The sequence below is a fragment of the Dermacentor variabilis genome, chromosome 9 (genome assembly GCF_050947875.1).
Source record: "Dermacentor variabilis isolate Ectoservices chromosome 9, ASM5094787v1, whole genome shotgun sequence".
NCBI lineage: Eukaryota > Metazoa > Arthropoda > Arachnida > Ixodida > Ixodidae > Dermacentor > Dermacentor variabilis.
This window is the reverse complement of record NC_134576.1, coordinates 124,648,684-124,665,832: the sequence shown is the minus strand read 5'-3', so window position 1 is coordinate 124,665,832 and position 17,149 is coordinate 124,648,684. Positions and strand designations below refer to the sequence as shown.

At 45.9% G+C, this 17,149-nt stretch overlaps 1 protein-coding gene across 4 annotated transcripts; it reads left to right on the top strand.

Moving 5' to 3' along the window:
- The first annotated feature begins 5,869 nt into the window (after positions 1 to 5,869).
- Positions 5,870 to 15,220, top strand: LOC142557412 (uncharacterized). Of its 4 annotated transcripts, none has more exons than XM_075669234.1 (6): positions 5,874 to 7,489; positions 7,621 to 7,723; positions 11,714 to 11,819; positions 13,645 to 13,823; positions 14,207 to 14,262; positions 15,081 to 15,220. In XM_075669234.1, exons 2-6 carry the CDS (start codon positions 7,634 to 7,636, stop codon positions 15,103 to 15,105), a joined length of 456 nt encoding a protein of 151 aa, XP_075525349.1. In that variant the 5' UTR covers positions 5,874 to 7,489; positions 7,621 to 7,633; the 3' UTR covers positions 15,106 to 15,220. The 4 variants fall into 4 exon arrangements, with proteins under 4 accessions (XP_075525350.1, XP_075525349.1, XP_075525348.1 ...); XM_075669233.1 differs by having other exon boundaries at positions 5,874 to 7,522; XM_075669232.1 differs by having other exon boundaries at positions 5,875 to 7,531.
- The last annotated feature ends 1,929 nt before the right edge of the window (positions 15,221 to 17,149 follow it).

Below are 17,149 nucleotides of genomic sequence, written 5' to 3'. Positions count from 1 at the left end.
TTTGATAACATGTTTCTCAAATCCGACGACGTCCTCGAGGAACGTAGCACCAACTGACTGTTCGGCTAGCCCACATAGAGCACCACAGGTGCAAATTATTACTTTGAACTTCTCTAGCGCTAAGGTTCTTAAAGTGAATGCTACTTTCAAAGCATAAGCGAACTGATAGCGTACCCACCTACCTGCTACATGTAGCTACTCGGTAGACAAGATGCAATCCTAGGCCCATTCAACTGCTCAAACGACTCAAATCTAAGTCCGCCGCCGCTTGCACCGCTCGGTCACTAACGTTTTCAACCAAAAAACAAATACTGCAGGGTGCTTTTCGAATCCGCTGTGGCTATACAGTGTAGCCCGGGCTTGTCTGGGCAGGCGGAGCAAGAACTGGGCATGCGTGTTTTGTGAGTTTCAGCGATCATTGCTTCAGAAACTATACTCGTACCCCCCCCCCCCCCCCCTCCCCAGGGATGTACTGCTCCATCCGGTCTTTTTCCGTCATCAAGCCATGCGCATGCACGTGGCTTTAAAAAATAAAGTTTTGCCGTTTTCCTTCATCTTCGTCTTATGAGTGATGCTGTCGCAATATTTACGGCGATAAAATGCGCGGAAAAACGGCCACTTTTGACTTTGCATACGGTTACCGTTTTCATTTATCGGGGAGATCCAACATAGGGGCACCGAAGCCTCAGATACCCGTAACGAACGACGTCTCGCCAATGCGCATGCGTGTAGCGCCAACAGCTTCCTTAGGCATGCGTTCGCATTCCAGAGCTCCAAAGCTTGCGTGAACAGATACAGGCGTTAAAGTTTCCCAGGTGGTCACAACTAATCCGGAGCGCCATACTACGGCGCGCTCATAATAAAATCGTGGTTTTGGCACGTAAAATACAAGAATGCATTCATTCAAATATGGGCACCTTGCAACGGTGAGATGGCGCTAGGACCCTTTCAGCTATCACGCTCATGTAGCCAAAACCAACCGCTAACGCCACGATGAAAATCCATGATTTTAAAAGCCGACAGCAACCCACACGCTCCGTCACACATCTGAGTGCTATACACCGAGCTTAGCCGAGATTAGACCAAGTATGGAGTTGTTCCTTTTGTCATGTTCATGCGTGTCCATGGCTTATCATCGCAGCACGGACAGTATCGTTAAAATTTGCTGATCGTAGGTACTCTTGCCCGCAGCAATGGGCGATCGAAAGTACCACAACAAATATGAATCGCATTGCTTCATTTCGAAGACGAGGTCTCTTTTGGATGGCGATTTCACACAGGTTTGGAGTACGTGGCATCTGGGCATCTGACTGGCCTCTTTGTGAAAAAAAATGGCTCTTCCGCACCTCTAGGTCATCGTAACGAGCCGCGAAAGGTATTAATATGCTGGTCTCAGTGAGATACAAAAAAATAGAAATGGTCGCAAAGTAGGCGAAAGTAACGGCACGACCGTAATTAGCGTCAGTATAATAAGAAATTCAACACGCTTTATCGTAGATTACAATATATGAAAAAATCGCTCCCAAGTTCCCCAGGAACGGCCAGATCTGATTGACGCCCTAAAAACCATATACCTAACTAGCGACCCTGTGCGACCCTGTGCTACCCTGCTTCCTAAGATACGAAGGGGAACCAAGACTAGAAATGGCCGCTCCGTTGACGGAGGAAAAGGTGTACGTTGCGGCGCGAGCCTCACTGCGCAACACCACTCCCGGGGCCGACAACAACCACCAACGCCATGAATAAAAACCTGAGCCCGATACACATCCTAGACTTAACCGAATACCCATGCGAGGAACTCTGGGCAAGCACCACGTACCGGACGAGTGGAAACACCCCGAAATCGTGGCCATTCACAAGCCCAAAAAGAAGGCCACGATCGGGACCCTACGTCCCATCTCGCTGACGACGTGCTTCGGCAAGCTGTACGAGACGGCCATCCAAGCCCGCCTCCCGCACTACGTAGATGACTGTGACCTCCTCCCGCAATACATGCTGGGTTTCAGGACGGGACCCTCTCCGCAAGACGCTTTCCTAATCCCAAGTGCTCAAGGGCGTCCCGAAGGGACAAGAACGTCGCTTGCTCGCACTCCACATAAAAGGGGCCTTCGATAACATATCTCACGAGGTCACCCTCAAGGGTCTGAACGACATCATCCACGGGGAGGGCATCTTGAATTACATCAAATCGTTCCTGACGGACCGGATGGCGACCATAGGAATAGGCCAGACTCGATCGGATAATATCGACGTGTCCAACAAATGAACGCCACAAGGGTCGATAGCCTCCCCGATTCTGTTCAGCTTCGCTGCGGAAGATCTGCGAAAGATCCCGAACCCGGGTAATGCCCTGTATGTAGACATCATGCTCTGGGCCACCAAGACTCGCTCGCACAAAAAGAGGCGACCCTTCAGGAGGGCGCCAAAGCTGTGGAGAGATTTGCGGCAGCTAGACGTACGCGTTTCGCGTTGGAGAAGTCCGAGGGGATCCGGATGCACGGAGGAGGAATCTGCCAGCCTCCCGGCTCCATCGACATATACTGAGAGGGCCAGAAAATTACGGAGAGCAATAAGACGGGATTCTGGGTTTTTGGATCCACTGGAACCTGAAAACCTCCCACACCATCCAAACCCCCAGGTCCACAACGAAGCAGATCTCGCGGATTATCAAAAGAATAACAAGAAGCCACAGGGACATGCGACAAGAGCGCACGCTTCGCCTCGTCCAGGCCCTGGTGATCATTAGAGTGAGGTATAGCGTGAGGTATCGATATCACTTGCCAAACAAACGAGATCAAGAATAAGTCGATGCCATCATCAGAGGCGCGTACGAAATGGCCCTGGGTCTCACCGTCACCACCTCAACCGAGAAGCTTGCGCTCTTGGAATGCACAACAACTTCGCAGGGCTGTAGCACACGGTTTTAACTCCGCAAAAAGCCAGATTACATAACACGACGGCGGGCACAGCCATCCTCAACTGGACCGGAACGGCAAACGGAGTTCCGCGCTCTCCATGGGCAATGACCACTCTCGCCCGAGTTCAGAAGCACGATCAAGGCGAGTCCCATAAACAAGTACACGAGTCATGAACTCCACCAAGGCCGACGCAAGGTGAGCGTTGACAGACAGGGCCAACAATTCAAGGATTACCTTTACGTAACGTACGTGGACGTTGCTGCGTACCTCGAAGGGTGTCTCTTGGCGGTAGCGCCGTGAACGGGAGACAACTCCTTGACCCTCGCGGCCTCCGTCAGGGCAGAGACCCCATCTGCGGCTGAGATCATAGCCGCGGGGCTAGATCGCCAGACGAGCCACGGAGATTACTTTGGTAAGGACTTCCCGGTTTCGCCGATTCAGTCTGAGTACATAGACATAACCGTGTCCCTGACACTGTTGTTCATGTTAACGTCCAATAATTGCCTTGATTCCTTTTCTAGAAAAGTCGACTGGTTCACCTGGAGCTGAGGCAGCTTTCAAAGGAAACTCGCTTATTCCAGTCTGGAGTTTTCACTTGTTCAATCAGTGCATTAAGAATAATTGATAATTTTTCTCTTGCATATATTTTGTGGCTATTTATGTCTACGTACCTTTAGATTTACCTAGAAGTGCATTGGTCATCTGCATCTCTTCGTGCCACGCACCTAATGAACATGGTTCATTTCACTATAGTATTGTTTTGTTTGATCATTGACCCTGATCAATATTCCACGAACAAGAAGCGCACGTCAAATGAAATGATATCAGTAACATTTTCTTACGTAGCCTCAATTAGCAGATAGGCGGCCTCTGTGACAAAAAATTACGTGTGACATTTAGAAAACAATTTTCCAAACAGCAGTTCACCTGGCTAAAGCTACAATTGGTACCAGGAGACAAGAGTCGCGGGCGCACCAATGCAAGTAAAACCACAAAAAAATCTTACTGTAGAGTCTTTCTGCGAGAAAATCGGGCGTCCGCCAGTGTCCGCGCAACGAACGCCGCGCTCGCTTGCAGACGACGCACTTGACAACGAGAGCAAAACTGAAGACGTCATGTTGTATATCCAATGCCTCAAATATGTATACGCAGCAGAAAGGTGTCAGCATAAACTTGCAGTGCAAATAAAGCAGTATTATCAGAGCGTACGCGCGCAATCGGTCTCAAGGCCCGCAGTGAAATTGCGTTGAATGTGCCAAGAATCGCGTCTCCGCCCCAATCCAGTTTGCTCGCAGCGCCCTCGCAAACCTTTTCCGCACGCGGTGCCTCAGCGAGAGAACGCCCTTCCGTCCACTAGGCTAAACTCCACTGCGCACTACCAGGGGGGCTAAAGTGTGGGATGAGGGGCGTTCCTCTCCGGCGTCTGCTAGGGTGCCCGTTGAGGTGCAACATAGAGTTTCAAATTAGTATAACTAGAGGGAAATCTGGCGCTGCGATCGTTGAACTATCACGGGAATGATGGGAAGTACAGGCTACGGACTAGCATAGTGTTGGCTGGCGAACCAGCCTACAAGTATTTTTTTAGCAGTTTTGGTTTCGCTCCAAGCGCAATTGCTATAATCTGCAGTGGGACAGTGCGACGCAACGCCATCCGCCCTTGTTCTGTTGCTTGAAGTGCCGATAGCGGGCTGGGCCAGCGGCTGGGACGATGTATGTGTTGCAGTGTGGTGTAGAAGCTCTGACGAGAAAGCGACGATATCGTAAACGCTGATAGAACATGTTTTGACCGTTTGGACCTTGGTCTGTTAAGTGTGTATAGGTGTGCGCTGTAGCGTTACGTGCTTTATGGAACTTCAGAATACGAAAAAGAAGGCACTACTGATAGAAGATATAGACAGTTGTACTTCTAGTGGCTTTGAGGGCTTCGTTACGCATTGCTCGTTTATGTGTTCGTTGAAATGAGTGTTTTAGGACTTTGAGAACACAAACTTACTTGTGGCAGGACAGGTTGCTGCTACCTGGCTGTAGTCTAGAGTCACAAAATGGGTAAGTGCAAAGCTACTCCATAACGCTTCGGAAGCGGCAGGTCAATATAAAATATAACGAAGCATACTCGTAGGAGGCAACAAGCGTCTTAGCTAGCCCTGAAGCAGATGTGCTTAAGAGGAAGTTTTAGCTCGGGTGCTCCTATCTAAACACATGTAAAAGGAGAGGTCGTTTTTCTCGGCAACCACTGCACCAAATTTGACAAGTTTTGTTGCATTTAAAAGGAAAACTTAAAATCAAGTGTCTGTTGGTTTCGGATTTTTGTTTCAGGCCGTAAATTTTTATTAAAAATTGGCAAAAATCGAAAAGTTTCATAAAACGGAATTGTGAAGTTTACAACTCCGTAACGCAGGAACGAAAATTGATAATACAATTCCGTGAATTGTACCTAATAGTACATAGTAGTAGTATAGTACTTAACAGTAGTAGTAAAAGTACCTAATGGTACATCTCAGAAAAACATTTTTGCATTTTTACATGTATTGGAATAGGCCGCGTCGAAGTTGAGCCCGAGCTAAAGCTTCCTCTTAAAATTACTTGAAGACGTTCAGCAATCGTGACAGCCGACGCAGCCTTTCGAAAGAGCGAGAGAGTTCGCAAGTTCCTGTCGTCTATGAGAAAAGTCTCGCGTTTGCAGCGAGCAGGCATCGTAGCGGACGAAACTTGTAACATTCCTCTCAAGCGCGCAACACAATGTAACATTTTAATTTCCATGAACACTTGATGAGTATCTTTATATAACTACATGCACGGTTGTTATTGCTGTTGTTAAAATTGAATGAATGAATAATTTGAGAATTGAAAAATTTGAATAAAATTGAAAATGAATATTTATTCTCTGGCGTTAAATTGGGTACACAATCGAACAAGAATACATAACCTGGTGTGCCCTGCTGATAAACCATAGTATGCCATGCTTCAGTCTCAAAGTCACACAAATTTGATGTAACGTGTTGTACATTATATATGACATTGCAGAAATAAAATTAGATTTTGTGCGATAATATTTGAGTATAGCTTTGTATACTGCGCCACAAGCAAACACCGATAGTCTAAAGATCGAAGTCAATCCGAAGCCTGTACTTCCCATCATTCTCGTGAAGGTTGAGGCAACGCTCATGACAGCTCCACTAGCGCCACATTTCCCTCTAGGGTATTTATTTAGAAACTATGGAGTGCCCCGATAGCCTCCTCGCCCGCCGCTCCCTACAGTAGAGACAACCACGGCGTTGGCCACGCGAATCGCGGACGCTGTATAAAAAAAAAAAAATAGCTCCGTTTCATGCATCAGGTGCAATGCTGTGGAAGCTACGCAAGTAGTGCAGTCTCCAAATAATATCGCTCCGCGTGTTCCGTGTATGGTTCGCTGGGCGTTTGCTGGCGGCGTTGCACGTGAGGCTGCCGTGAGAGAATGCATGTGAGGCTGCCGCGGCGGGATTGAAATAACAATAAGGAAAAGAAAATTGAAATAAAACAACGTGTTAGCAGCCGAATGAACGCATGGCTTGATGGCTTCTCAGGGTAAATTCTTATTTTCATTCAGAACTGACCTTACATAAAGAACATTTTCACGAAAATCCGCCAAACACGCCGAACTGTTTCTCAGTGTGAACGCAGCCACTGCAAAAAGTGTCTGTAGCATCCACAGGGTTGCACCTGATGTATGAAACGCGGTATAGTAGATGCCTTGGGCGGACACCGTAGCAATGCTTGCCGGCGCTCATGTCTATGAAAGCGATCTGCAACGCGGCAAAAGTGCGCCACAGCCCGAGCCTCGTGTATAAAGCGACCTGCGATATCTGTAGAGTGCGCGTAGTGCCGGTAGCACCGCATGCGCTGTGCGTTCGACGTTTCGTTCACGCTGAAGCGAAAGATGCATGAAGGTCAATTCGCTTATTGCTGCCGCGATTGTTCACTCCGGAATTTCGACAGCGGGTTCCGCGCTCATCGAGCGAGATGTGTTCATGTCTACCAGTGCGTGAGTGACACCGTGCTGGTTTATTTAGTTAAAACACGTTGGGGGGCTAGTTGGTTTGACTGAATGATAGAATGTGTCAGCACCGATGCCATAAGCGCGACTGAACAAGAACGTAGAAAGAAACGGACACAGAAAGACAGCCGTCTGTGTGTGTCTGTTTTTACCTACGTCCTCATTTAGTCACTCTATGTATAAAGCCGCTAAAACTACTGTCCTTACTTTGTACAGCTATCCACTAATTTGCTATGGCGATCAGTGTTTCGCCTTTCGAGCGAAACTGCGTTTTTTTTTTTTTACAAAGGACGACGACGTCGAAGAGCGGCAAGCACGAGGACACGCGGCGCAAACAAATGAAACAAAGAAAAAATTAACCAATCTGGAAATCCCACGCAGCTCCAAAGAACCAATCAAAACGCGGAGCTCCGAAGGTCACCAATCCTGGAACGACACACCGTGGACCAGAAGAGAGAATAAAGCCGAAGCGCGTCGTTAGCAGCATCAGATCGGCGACCAGAAGAGGGACTACCGACCTGTCCTCCACACACTCGTACGTGTGTAGTCTGTCTCCCAGTCCCAGTCTGTACGTAAGGTAATCTACCGCATGATTGCATTCGCGTTATGCCAGAACTCCTTGGTACTGATTTGAGTTGTAATTGTATCTTTCTACCCTTTACGCAGTGACTCGTCCGACATGGCTGCTTTGGTGCTCGCTTCAAGCCTGTTCAGCGCCATAGCGACGTTTTATAACAGAAGGAGCATCGAGGACGTACTGTTGTCGTGGGTACGTTACCTTATGACCATCTATGCGCTGATGTACACATTTCAGTTAGTCCGCAACACGTTGGGCTTCCATGACCTCAGAGAGCCTTTGCAGAGAATGTGACCGACAATCACACTTTGGTCGCAAGCACCACGGCAAGGCGTGTCTGGTGCCAGCTTTACTCAACGTATCGCAGTTTTCAAGCCTTCTCATAGGGTTCAAGGCCTCACAAGGGTTCTCATAGTTTTTCCTTCTCGCCGCGAAACGTTACTATTCAGTGCTTCGTTAGTCTACATAATTAGGCAAGTTAGATCTGTAGCTTGGTTGTTATTTAGATTGGCATTGGTGAGTTTAACTATTTAATTACTTAGCTTATTTCTTTGTTACTTATGAAAATTGTTCAATTATTTCAATTTCTAAGTTGAGCCTTTCAATTAGTACACTTAGGTAAGTTATGTAGTGTTGCAACTTCGCCGACAGGCAGCCACACATCAAATATTAGGAATTCTCACTACCATGAATCATGCTGTCACTACACGCAGGCACGACATTTAGGTGGAAGTAGATAAAATTGCGAGGTTAAATTGCTCTGTAGCCGGTTTCTCACAGAGTTGACCCATGTGTACCTTTTGAAATGTGAATTTGGCCGCTGTTGCAAATGAAGAACCCGGAAATGAAACACGGCGTTGTAGTTTCAAAATTTTTCGCATTAAAATTGGGGAACAGGGCGTCGATTTGCATGTTGTGTCGACAAGACGTCGTTAGTAGCAGTGGACCATTGCGCGAAAGTGGGTGAATGCCTAGGACGCCAGTGGCGTCTGTCAGGCGTCTGCTCCGATACATTTGCGCCAGCACCGTGGTGCGTTCACTGTGGACGCTATAGGAAGCGTCCCCATAGCGTCACGCGAGAGTTTCGCGGCCAGACGAAAAGTATTGAACCATCCTGCTACCACCCTTCTAGCGCTCATTTTTACTGGCGATGTCCGTGGATCTAGTCGTTGAGGAAAAAAAAAGTTCGACAGACAAGTGTTTACGTGTGGAAATCCAATGCCAAGCATTATAGTGCCTTTGGTGAAGTATTTTCGATTTATGTTCTCGACTCTGTATGCTAAAAATGTTTGACAACGTTGCAAGACAGAACTGGTAGGACGTTCTTGTTAGAAAGCAAGCACATTATCACCCTCGCGATGTGGTCGAAGAGCAAACGTGTTATCGCATCGTTGCTGTTTTCTCCGTTCACACGGCGTCGTAGCTGAACAAGTAACAGCGCAATAAAATCCAGGCACATGAGAAGAGGAAATAGACAAGCGCTTGCCTCTGGCCTCCTTTCTTGTGCCTAACGTTTTTAGTACGCTAAGTTACCTGTTCAGTTAAGGAAAGCCAACTATCCGAACCATCAACTCGTAAGAAGCGCTCCCCCCCCCTCCTCTTCCCCGGATAAATTCTGAACATAAGCGTAATTTTTTTTTGTCCTACATAAGTAATTTCCTGTGTAGCTATATTCTACCGAACATTTCACACAATTAAACGGGTTCCGAGAATTGCGAAAAATATTCTTTTAGCCGTATTCTTCATGGCGTAACTGTTGCGAACGCGCTAACCTGTGTGGTGTGTGCGTTACGTTGTTCAAACAAGTACGCCTACGGGACCAGTACACCTGCGGAACCGTTGTTCCACTACGCTCATGGGCCAGTGAGCTTGTGATCCACTTCAGTCACTAATTACGATCAACTGTCGATAAATGCGTGAAATTTAGATGCTTTTATGCCGATGCTGAAGACTCCATAGAAACCAAGTCAGTGTGGGATGAGAATGACTATGCATTTTATGTAGACCCATCATAATTACATAGTAATTAAATATTCACATATTGTACAGTCGGTCATGCTACGTTTCATCACTAAAAATATTGAATCGCCCACTCGAATTACGTGCACAGGTTAATTATTGGGTGCCAGCATTACAAAAAGGCGGAAAATATTTCGCAATGACTAGATTGGCGAATAGCCAAGGTAGCACCCTTCGTCAAGTCAGGCGACCAATCTTCACCATGCAACTACAGACCTATTTCGCTAACGAGTACCATATGCAAAGTCATGGAACACGTCATTAACTCCCAAATTTCCAAATACTTAGAAAGCCACAACATAATATACCAGTATCAGCACGGTTTCCGCACGGGCTACTCTTGTGAAACACAACTTGCAGGGTTTGTTCATGACTTACACTCATCCGTTGACACTGGTTTACAAGTAGATGCAGTTTTCCTTGATTTCTCCAAAGCTTTTGATCGCGTTCCGCACCACAGATTACTCCTCAAACTTGCATGCCTAAACATTCGCCCTAACATCCTCGCATGGGTTAAAGGTTTTCTTCCTTCCAGGTTAATCCAGTTTACTTCCACTAACTACAATTCTTCTTTTGCCCACGTTACTTCTGGTGTCCCCGAGGGCAGCGTGTTAGGCCCTGTACTTTTCTTAATATATATTAATGATCTTCCTTCTTGCGTAACGTCCCGGGATCATCTCTTTGCCGATTATGTCGTAATTTACCGCACAATTTCCTCTGATATCGATCGCCAATGCTTGCAATCTGACCTTGATGCAATTGCCTTATGGTGCTCCAAATGGCTAATGTCGCTTAATATCTCTAAAACCAAGTTAATGACATTTAATGGTCGAAAGTCTCGAATTGAAAACACTTACTTCATTAATAACAGCACGATTGAGTCTTCCACTTCCTACAAATATCTTGGCCTTCATTTCCAGTCTGACCTAACGTGGCATCACCATATAAATTTAACCCTGGCAGCTGCTAACCGTACTCTTGGAATACTTAAACGAACCCTCAAGCAAGCGCCACCACTCGTACTAAAACAGGCATATATCACAATTATTCGCCCGAAAATGAATATGCTGCGGCAATTTGGGATCCCCATCAGGTATATCTAGTCTCTAACCTTGAAGCCCTGAAGAACCGTGCTGCTCGATTTTTTTTTTCAGATTATTCAACATTCACCAGCGTTACATCTTTAAAGAATCGTGCCGGTTTGCAATCCTTGAGCCTTCGTCGAAAACATTCTCGCTTTTACTCCTCACTTCGTGATGATTTTTTTCAGTCACCACCGATTCTTTCCTCGCCGCGATCACCCGAACAAAGTGAAACGCATTTTGTGTCGGTCAACTTTCGCTCAATCCATCGTACCACGCACTATTATCGATTAGAGCGATTTACCCTCATACATAGCCATGGAAACTGACATAGCCAAATTTAAGGAAACAATTTGCACTTCTGTGACGAGCTGTTAAAAATGTTTTCTTAAGTGTTTCCCTGATATTTTTTATGCTTTGTGAGTTGTTGCTTGCTCCTGATGTTTTAATGTACGTTGCTTCTTCTTTTTTGGTTTCTTGGTTCATTATGATGACTACGCTGCCTTGTTGAACGGAAAAAAAAAATCTCTTGTAAATGTTTTTCTTTCCATGTATGCTGTACCTGAACGTACACTTTTTTTTTTTGTAGCCCCCCCCCCCCCCCCTTGTAATACCTTCCTTCAAGGGCCTTTAGAGGTATTGTAAATAAATAAATAAATAAATATCGAAACGTCCCACTCCAAACATCTAGCTAAATACGGTTGTGCCTTCACCAAAGCGGTCGTCTGACGCGATAGATTTCACTCAGGAGTGAAGCGGGTGCACTCAGGAAAGCAGGACGTTCAATTTACCGAAAGTTTAATGTTCCTTGTCCATTCCTTGCAACCACTGCACAGTAATGGCAAAATTAAGTCGCGTCTACAAACGCGTACGCCATGACTGAAGGAGTTATGCCTCCAGAACGAATATTTCATTGGTGTTAATAATTAGGTAGTCTATCCTCTATAGAAATGTTTTGCTTGGGGTTTTACGTGGTTGATATCAAAGTACTGCTTGAGATTTCGAGCCCTCGAAATGTACTGTTGTTACAGGGCTTTGTATGACTGTATAGAATATGTACTCTTGCTAATCTTTCATGCAGGCCAATAATCCAGCCCTACAGGCATATGTTGGTTCGTGGGCCACGGAGACCATCAGCGCGCTTATAAGGAAAGGACAGACAGCGTCCCATCAAGTGAAGGAGGGATGTACGTATCAGGCCATCTTGCTTGGCATAACTTGGTGCCCTAAATGTTCAAGAAATGCAGTACCTGATATGTCACAGGGAGCAATGAAAGTTAAATAATAGACGCCTCACAGTGATGAAAATGTCTTCGTCAGTGACGGCGAATGAATGCCTAGTCTGGTTTAACTTGCATGCAACAATTTCTTTAGGCAAGAGCAAATTGCTATTGGCCTCGAGCTCCACCACTGGAAAAGCTGGCGCCACCGTTGGCGTGTTGTGCTATGAGGGATCACGTGCACATAGCGGCCGCGTCGGGCTGCTTTGGGAGCGCCGAAGCGAGCTGAAAAACGGAGTTTAAATTCCCTCGTACGCTGCGGTCCTCATTTAGTGGCCAGATTTTCCCGCTTTGAGCATCTCCTTTACAACGCTTGAAAGCACTACAATAGGTAGTGGCTGCCTTTGAAGGCGCGCATTATGGTAGGCTACTGCTCGGTGGCGCAATGCCGGACGTACACAACGGAGCCCGGTGTGAGCCTTATTCACACGTAGCCGCAGGACAAGCTGCGTGAAGCTTGGCTCGCGAAACATAAAACCGGCAAACGGTCATCGGCTACAACTCGGGTATGCAGCAAGCACAGACGCGAGGAAGATTTCTGCTACGGCGCCGGGTCTGCGATCTTCGGAAAACGCGCACTGAGACGCTCACCCGAGTTCGCTGCCCGACTAATGTCATGACGGTTTGGTCGATGAACTTGTCGATGCTATAGATACTGGCAAGTTCACTGGAGTGGAAAGGGAGTGTAAGAAGCACATTTTTTATAAATAAGTATGACAAGGTCATGTTTGTGTTATGAAGTAATGCACTGGATTACAAAAAAGAAGCAGCGGGAAATCACACGCCAATAAATATACAGTGCGACGCAACTCGAGAAATAATATTGAAATGTCCAAGAATTTAGAAGAAAAAACATTGAATCGACGCGACGGCTCATCCCCGTAGGCGTCGAAGTCTCTACAATGAAATTATTTTTCAGCAGGTCTGATAGCGCCCACGCAACAATGGTTGCTCGTATACCGTCAAATGCTCATATTCTGCGGCCTAAAGCTCACGGCACGGTGCGAAAACGCGCACACGGCGAAAGCGAAACAGTCGCTGCCAACTTGTGGGATCACTGCATTGAGGCTTCATTCTATTACGCTCCATTTAGTTAAACACTATCACGGCGACCGCGCGCAGTGGCGTTCACTGTACATATTCGGTAAAGAGATAGCGCCTGTAAACGATTCCATGCTTTCAGTTTGCCCGAGATTATTATTTAGACAGTAAAAAACTTCTCTCGTTTCGAAAGAACTTACAGAAATGTCCGGAAGAGCATCTGCGTGGTGTTTTCAGTGAGCCCTGACAGCAAAACTTATGAGGAACGCGCTGCGTGATGCTTCATACTACGCCAACGAGGTGCGTCCGATAGATGGCGACTCCGTAACTCCTCGCCGCCAATATTACTTTCTCTCCCTCATCGTCAAAGGCTGGCAAAAGAACAATCAATGTCACTGTGTTCTCAGGCCGTGACGATCTGGTGTGCTCGCAGTCGGGGGCGCGTTATAATCAGTTAAACACGGTATGCGATGTGCTAGGCGTATGTGTAAAATATGCAATTCAATGTGCAGATGTAATTCAATATGCAATGTGTAAAATCCGCTGCGGGCCGTTTGCACGTCGCGACGGGTAGGCCGTGCCTGACCGCCGCGGCCCAGGCCCTCTGCACCGCCCGTAGCCGAGAGCGAGGTTGGAGCTCTAGAGCGCCTCCTCCCACTCTTCTTTCATAACTTATTATTCTACTTTTCAGCCCCAACCTGGACCCAAGCCATCCTTTTGACCTTGTGCGGACTGATCGTCGGCATGTGGATTGGCTGGTACCTGAGAGGTCCCCAGACCCCAACGACCGCGGCCCCCCTACAGCCTCAACCGCAGCACATCGTTCTGCAAAACGTCGTACAAATCGACAGAAGGATGCGGGCAAGAAGGGTACTGTGAAAAGCAACAGGACGTCTAAATACATGTATCATGCGGAGTAAAAACTGTGAAATTAACATTTAATAAGCAAAGTATTTTATAAAAATGTAAGCTTTATTCTTATTCTTTGAATATTGTTGTCGCGTATAACTTTGAATGAGGAATTATGTATAAATAAAGGCAATTAGCTGAGCACGGGGAAAATATGGACCCAGTGTCCTAGCTGACAGAGGCCACAGAGACCTTCCATAGTGAAGCGATTGCCATGGTGACCATCAGGAGCCGGGAATGGCATGTGATGAAAGGCAAACAAAGGGGAGCGACAGTCAAGCATCTGTACAGTGTGATGTAGAGTTGTTGCATTCTAAATCACGCGTCTGACTTTCGAATCGCAGGGCCGTAGGAGTGCCAGCCATCCACCGCGCCACAGAAAGAAAGGCCGAAGCGGGAGGTAAGTTTGCCCCGATTGTGAATTTGTCTCGATAGATCCTATTTTTTTGCTCCTGTCCATTGTTCGAGCTCACACTTAACGGAACAGGGACTGATGGAGTGCCTATATACCATTAACTTAAACTATAAGCCCTAATGTAATATCAATGCACATAAATAAGTTACATCCTTCGATGTCTATAAGCATTTATGTTGACATTGCAATCATATTTATCATTTTGCGCATCACAGATTGTATTATTAGAAATGAGTAAGGCTAAGGATGTGTGATCGGTTGCTACCAGCGAATGCCAAACCGAAATGTTTTTTTTCTGCACTTGCATTTGCCTTTAATTTATTTCTGCAGTTCAACTAAAGGCAAACTAAAAAAATTCATTGCTCTAGCATGGGCGCAAAATACGATGCAGTGTGTGTCACAATATAACGGCGTCTTACAAAAATCGCAATTCAAAGCCTCACGTAATTTTAATGATAGCAACGTTCACCAGTTCAACGCAATTTTCAGAAACAACTACCTGGAGACTAACCTGGCTGTTTTTCTTAGCCGATCCTAGAGATAGCAGGTAGCACAGTCTTTGTGCCACTAAGCAGTTGCAGGGTGCAATGTGCAACTAAGCATGTCCCACTAGAATTGAGCACCTCTTTACTGAACGTCTTGGGTATCCTGATCCCAAAACCCGTCAGACTTTTAAGGTATCTGTTTAACTTTCTCTGTCAAAGTGGGGCGAGAGGATATTATATGCTACTAAATTTTTTACACATTTAAGAAGTTCTATCAATGCTTCTAAATACAACGGTGTAATTCCTTTTGTTTTCCAGCGTGCACTCCGGCCATTCCGCCTGACCACGTCGAGAAACAGCAACTAGCAGCGTTTTTTTTTCTTTCTTTTTTCTTTTTTTTGGTTTCGTCTCCAGAAATAAAGCTTGTTCCTATATAAAAAAACATTTCAAGTGCCTCATGTGCAAGAGCGTCTCTCCTTTCTTCCTAAATTTGCACTCATCTGCATGAAGCGTTTTTTGATACGTCTGGGCAACACTGGACATAGGTGTATCGCATCCTTTTCTGGAAAATATTACGCTGCTTGTCACAGATTCAGCTAAATAATGAGATACAGCATTGTAATTACTGGAATTCAATGTGAAGCAGTGTGCTTCTGTGTTTCCTTCTCTAAACGAGAAGGAAATAGGTGAGAATAAGTAATTCGGCACATTGTAAGGACTAGGACATTGCTTTTATGAGAAACTGCGCTTGGGGTGACATGCTGTCTGCAAAATAAGTGCAACAGAAATACTTAGACCTGCTCACGTACTTTCATGATCGTACCCTCAGTATCTTTCATAAAAAGTCAAAATTCCCGTGGCTGCGCCATAATTTTTTCCCAAGATGCTGCGTTGAAAACATTTATAAGAACAGTCCTGCCTCAAAAACATTCTCACTCATCTTCATCACAAGGAAACGCGTCAGCTACTACATTAGACATTAGCCTCACTCATTACTAAACGCGAAGACCCCGGTAGTGAAGCTATCTTTTTTGCAAGGAGTTTTCTGCCAATTGCTGGTCCTACTACCTCCTCTTAAGTCACCTATTCCCTGCCCTAGGCAAACAGTTCCAAGCGAACGGCCGTTCACTGTTCGTTTCTAAATAAAGTGTATTCTGTTGAAAAAACATAGCTGTGCATTAAAGTTGTTTTATACGAAAAGAGATTGCACAGCTTTATACAAGTGTAGCGCCGGTAACACGAGGTCGCGGGATCCAATCCCGCCCACGGCGGCCTCATTTAGATGAGGGCGAAATGTGAAAACACCGGTGTACTTCGATTTAGGTGCACGTTAAAGAATCCCATGTGGTTCCAATTTCTGGAGTCCCCCGCTACGGCGTGCCTCATAATCAGGTCATGCTTTTGGCTCGTAAAACCCCATAATTTAATTTTAATTTTTTAGCGCCGGTAGCGAAGGTGGCGCCACATGCAAAGGTGCTGCTTCGCGTTTTTATTTGTGCAAATTTTGAAACTTTCAGCAGCGGTGGCAGCGGTTCGTTCGTGTTGTTCACTTGCTTAAAGTAATACGACTTTTCGAATGGAGATCTTCAGATCGTCTTTGGAAGAATTCCAGCAACACCTCTTTATTTCGGTTCGGTAAGCAAATTTAATATATGAGTGAAGGGTTCCTACTTTGCTGGTAATCATGTTGCACTATTTGAACGGCATGAACGGCAGTTAACGTTTCAGATTGTCGCGTTCATGCAGTTTTTGACGTTTTCTTGCGTTTCTTGGCAGCGTCTTTTTTCTTCTTTCCCTCTTTACAACTTGAATAAAGTACTGGCTTTGAGGCTATGGTAGGAACTGTGTCATTCCGTTGCAGATTTGATATGCAGTTGCGGTACTTTATTAATCACTCTACATGCACTGTAATAAAAGTAGCGGCGAAATCACAGAATATTGCATGAGAGTGGGCTCAGCAATGTTCGTTGACCTTACAAAACGGGAGGACACTGCTAATGACCCCACATTTAGCTCATGGAAATGTGTCCACCCCACTATGTGTCCACCTCACTATTAAACATGAAGGCAATGCAAATAATACCAATTGCAGGCATCAAATAAGTGCGGTCGCCATAGTTTCTCATTACATTACCTAGAGGGAAATCTGGCGCTGCTGCGCTGTCGTATGGATGGGAATGCCAGTATATTGTGCCTTCGGATTGGCATCGCTCTCGGAGAGACAGGACACCTTGAAGACGCCCTTAGCAAGTACCATTCCGTCTGTCACAATGATTCATTTTCTACTAAAACAGCACGTAAAAAGCTGTTTTAGCTTTATTATTATGCAAAAACATGTTTTGTTTAACTATGAGAACTTGTTATTGCGTGTACGGCCATATGTTATG